The sequence below is a fragment of the Cyphomyrmex costatus genome, unplaced genomic scaffold (genome assembly GCF_001594065.2).
Source record: "Cyphomyrmex costatus isolate MS0001 unplaced genomic scaffold, Ccosl1.0 scaffold1363, whole genome shotgun sequence".
NCBI lineage: Eukaryota > Metazoa > Arthropoda > Insecta > Hymenoptera > Formicidae > Cyphomyrmex > Cyphomyrmex costatus.
In genome coordinates, this window is record NW_017275351.1 from 59,748 (window position 1) to 64,865 (window position 5,118).

Genomic DNA, 5,118 nt, shown 5'->3' on the forward strand with positions numbered 1-5,118 from the left:
GTGCTGAAATTCTTCCCTGTGCATCTTTGTGTGTATGAGATAGTAACACGATGTCGTCCGCATAGTCGAGATCGTCAAGTCAGCGAGTCAGCAGCCACTGTATTCCGCCTGTCATTTCTTGATTGCATTTTTCCATCACCGTATCCAGTACCATTAAGAATAGCATCGGTGATAGAATGCAGCCTTGGCGTACATCTCTTTTGATTTGGAAGGAGGGGCTCAGTTTTGAAGAGAACACCGTATTCCGCGTTATCATATAATTCTTTTATTAATCTTGTTATTTGGGCTGGTTTTTCAAATTTTTCTAGTGTTTTCCATATAGCCGGCCAAGTCACGGTGTCAAATGCTCTTTCGAAGTCCACGAAAGTCAGATACAGTGGTGAGTTGAATTCTGCTGCTTGCTCCACTATAATTCGAAGGCTGCTTATATGATCTATGCAGCTGTGTCCCGGGCGGAATCCTGCTTGTTCTTTTCTCAATTTTTCGTTGACGTGCGCTGTCATTTTCTCGCAGATGATTGACGCTAGATCTTCGTAATCGTGTTCAGTAGGGTTATTCCTCGCCAGTTCTTACATCCACGGAGATCACCTTTCTTTGGAATTGTGATGATTATTCCTTGTTTCCATTTCGCCGGGATGCTGCCTGTGTGTCCAATACTTCTGTTATAATGGGGACAAGTGTTTCCGCCGCAAATGATGGATCAGTTTTAAGTAATTCCGGTGCGATGCCGTCACTACCTGCGGCTTTGTTGTTCTTAAGTTTCTTTATTGCTAATCTGATTTCAGCAACTGATGGTGACTTTGTGCTGATACGAGATGATGTTGTATAGTCTATGTCGCAGTTATCTATTGTTGGGTCGTCGTGTTTAAAGAATTCTACCCATCGATTAAGTTGTTGTTGTTCCGTAGTGAGAATATGGCCATCGCTGTTCTTAATTTGTGGAATGCTTGTAAAATGGCCGGTGATCCTCCTGATACATTGGTATGTTTAGCGCACGTCCTTTTGTTCCGCCGCCACTTCAGCGTCATTGATGATGTTTTCTTCGAATTTACGACGATCTCTTCTTGCCATTTTCTTAATTTGTTTTTCTATGTTGTTATATCTTGCAAGGGTTACATCACTTCGGACCTGGTTTAGTTGCTGATTTAATGTTCTTCTTTGTTCGATTAATTCCCAGGTTTCATTCGTGATCCACATTTTACGGGTACTGTTTTTGATCCCGATGACTTCATTTGCGGATTCTACGTATGCTTTTTGCACTAATTCCCATTTTTCCTTCGCACTTATTGTAGGATTGATATTATTAACTTTGGCTGTTACAGTTTCACAGAAGTTCCGACGTTCGCCTTTATTCTTGAATTTTTCGATATTAAATTTCTTTTGTTTTGTTCTTGTTGTTATTATATTCATTGTTCTTATGCGTATTTTTGCCACGACTAGCTTATGGTCGCTATACATGTCCGCACTACGCATTGTTCGAACATCTAGAAGAGACTTCAGGTGTTTCTTGTCAATTAGCACGTGGTCGATCTGGTTACGTGTTACTCCGTCTGGTGCTTGCCAGGTATATTTATGAATGTCCTTGTGCGGGAATCGCGTGCTGCCGATGAAAAGTCGGTTGGCCATGCAGAGATCAATTCAAGAAGAAATATGGTTCATGAATTTAACTTCAATACATATACCAAAAAAACATACAATGTTTGTTACAATTAGGAGATAATTTTTCTCTTTCTTCAAAATTTAATATAAAATTTATCATAGAATTTATAAAAAAACTTAGAATTCGACATAAAAAAATTACAAACCTCAGTTCATAATACAATTAGAAATCGGTCTGTATCAATTATTAATGGATTACTGTATATTAAACAAAAAAAGGACTATTTATATAATAAACTTCAGAAAATAATTCCATTAACAAAACAATTTTTTACTCAAAATCCTAATATAATATTTACTAGAGCAGATAAAGGAAATATTACAGTAGCATTAAATAAATATACATATATAGAAAAAGTTAAAACAATGATAAATGATTCTAATACATATGAAAAAATAGATAGAGGCCCTACTAGCAAGATAAATACAAGACTGAAAGTTATGCTAACAAGATGGAAAAAATCAAAATACATTACAGAAGGTTTATACAAAAAATTATATTGCAGTGACGGTAATTTACCAAGAGCATATGCTTTACCGAAAATACACAAAAAGGATTGTCCATTTAGAATCATAATATCATCGATAGACAGTACATTATATAACTTAGCGACGAATTTACACAAATTGATTGTCGAAAGTATTGCGAAGATTCCTAATACTATAGAAAATAGCTTAGAATTAGTTGAAAAAGTGAAAGATGTAAAAATTAGACAAAATTACAGCTTGATTTTGTTAGATGTTGTATCTTTGTTTACTAATATACCACACAAATTAGCAATAGATGCTTTATCAAGTAGATGGAATTATATTAATAAAAAGTATAATTTACCAAAAAAAGAATTTCTAAAAGCGGTCAAAATAATTTTGAACTTTCCTTTCTTACTTTTGACAATCAATATTACAAACAAAATTATGGTACACCGATGGGCTCACCGATTTCACCTGTGATTGCGAATTTCGTGATGAGCGAATTGAAAGGTTGGGTGATTGAGAGATTAGAGAATATGAAATACAGATTTACTATAGATATGTAGATGACATTACTTTATGCATTCTTAACTCAGAAATTGAAAATATAACTAAGAAATTCAATTCATATCATGATAGATTACAATTCACTCTAGAAGTGGGCAGTAACTCGATTAACTTTTTAGATTTGACCATTATTATAAATCTCTTATTTTTGACTGGTACCAGAAACCGACGTTTTCTGGCAGATTTCTGAACTACTTTTCTCAACATCCAACTTCCCAAAAAAGAGGTATTATATTTAATATGGTAGATAAAGTGTTTTATCTTTCTCATCCAAAATTTTACAATAAAAAGGTAAATGTGTCGATGAGGGGACCCCCCTCCAATGACTTTCACCTTGACATATGTTATCAAGGTCATGATTCTGAGTAACTTTGCCTTAACAACTAGCCGTCGCTCGCCCTTCGTTAAAAAGTTATTAACAATTATAGTTTTAAAATAGTAAATGTCTCAATCAGGGGACCTCCCTCCAATGACTTTGACCTTGACATATATTGTCAAAGTCATGACCCTGAGTAACCCTCAACAGGTTTTAGCTGACACTCGTCCTTCGTTAAAAAGTTATTAACAATCATAGTTGTAACGTATGCTATACATGTATGATATGAAGTACTATTCTACACCTTTCCCTGTTCAGAAACGTTGAATTTTCCACGCGAAGTAACTTTCACCTCCTTCCCCCGCACAGGGGCACACGACTTCTACGATTGTACTATTGCTGTGATTGTACTGTCGGGGCAGACCTCTGTGACGGTGTGGGTGCGGGGGGGTGGCCGAAGGCCGCCCCCTTGCACTCGCCCGTGTGTGTGTGTGTGCGCGCGCGTGTGTGTGTGTGTGTGTGTGTGTGTGTGTGTGTAAAATATCAAGTAATGGACTCATAATCGTTATATAACGAATGGAACATCGTAAGTTAGATTAATAAATTCATGCAAATGCATTTTTAACGTTTGTAAAGTATCTTACTTGCGTCGAGGTAATCTGACTGACTAATTGAAATATCGATCGAAACTATTCACAACGACTGAAAAACTCAAAACAAATATATATCAATATAACATTTTCGGAAGTTTATCCAAAGGAAGTCGCAGTACACACACACACACACACACACACACACACACACACACGGACGGACGGACGGGTGCAAGGAGGTGGCCTTCGGCCACCCCCCCGCACCCACACCGTCACAGAGGTCTGCCTCGATAGTACAATCACAGCAATAGTACAATCGTAGAAGTCGTGTGCCTCTGTGCAGGGGGGGGGGGTGAAAGTTACTTCGCGTGGAAAGTTCAACGTTTCTGAACAGGAAAAGGTGTAGATTAGTACTTCATATCATACATGTATAGCAGAAATAATACGTTTATTTTAAAAGTATGATTGTTAATAACTTTTTAACGAAGGACGAGCGACGGCTAAAACCTGTTGGAGGTTACTCAGGGTCATGACCTTGACAACATATGTCAAGGTCAAAGTCATTGGAGGGGGGTCCCCTCATCGACACATTTACCAATAAAAGAATCAAATAGTTAATAGATAAGTTCAATAAAGTTAAGTTAAATTCCGACAGGAATGAGAGCATGCAAGAAATACAACAAAACGATAAATGTAAATGGTTTTGTGTTCCATACATAAAAGAGACAGCCAATAAATTCAACAACTTATTGCAGAAAAATATTGATCAAAAAGTTTCTAATTACAGCTTAAACAAACTCAATAAATTTATCAAAGTTCATAAAGATAATTTAAAAAACGAACAAAAAAGGAATATTGTATACCTATATCAATAAAATTACCTTTTTAAAAAAAGGAAAAAAAGGCGCCAAGTGCCCAGACAGCACAGTAATGTTTAAAAAATGTATTTAAAACGTACATGTTGGACGTTTGGACATATTAAAAACATCCAGATTAGATCCATGGATATTTTAAAAACGTTTTAAAAATATCCAGTGTTACCATTTTGGACTTCTTAAAAACGTCCATTTTAGGATGCAATGGACTAAAACTGGACTAAATTAATATATTAAATAAATTTTTGACCACAATCCAGACAAATTTGCACACTGAAAGCAAAATGATTCCTAACTATTATGATTGCGAGCAGCAAGCTATTGTTGCTTGTCGCTTGTTGCATATCTGAATTAAGCTTTAATTTAATAATATTTCGCATTACCGGAGATAACAAAAGTAAAACTCCTCGTGCGATCATAAAAAAATTTTCACCTCGCAAGTCAACGAAAGCAATACGTCACAAGCAGACTTAGAAAATTTTTTGCATGAGATAAACATTTTTTAAATGTTCAAATGTAAACATACTTTATACGTTGAATAACGTACGTTTTTAAAACATTCGTACTAAATCCATGGACGTATGGACCAGATTGAAACCAAGTCTGGATGTCCAATGGATGTTGTGTGCTGTCTGGG

The 5,118-nt window shown here is 36.0% G+C and overlaps 1 protein-coding gene across 1 annotated transcript; it reads right to left on the reverse strand.

Moving 5' to 3' along the window:
- Nucleotides 1-609: 609 nt before the first annotated feature.
- On the reverse strand, nucleotides 610-1,626 carry LOC108782884 (uncharacterized). Its single transcript, XM_018551276.1, has 3 exons — nucleotides 1,432-1,626; nucleotides 997-1,353; nucleotides 610-930 (listed from the first exon to the last, which is right to left on the reverse strand). Exons 1-3 carry the CDS (start codon nucleotides 1,624-1,626, stop codon nucleotides 610-612), a joined length of 873 nt encoding a protein of 290 aa, XP_018406778.1.
- Between the last annotated feature and the right edge of the window lie 3,492 nt (nucleotides 1,627-5,118).

Coding starts and splice junctions, on each gene's coding strand:
- LOC108782884 (XM_018551276.1), bottom strand. CDS start 1,626: ATGGCCAACCGACTTTTCATCGGCAGCACGCGATTCCCGCACAAGGAC. Junction 1,354..1,431: donor GCGACCATAAGCTAGTCGTG/GCAAAAATACGC, acceptor GAAAAATTCAAG/AATAAAGGCGAACGTCGGAA. Junction 931..996: donor TGGCGGCGGAACAAAAGGAC/GTGCGCTAAACA, acceptor CCACAAATTAAG/AACAGCGATGGCCATATTCT.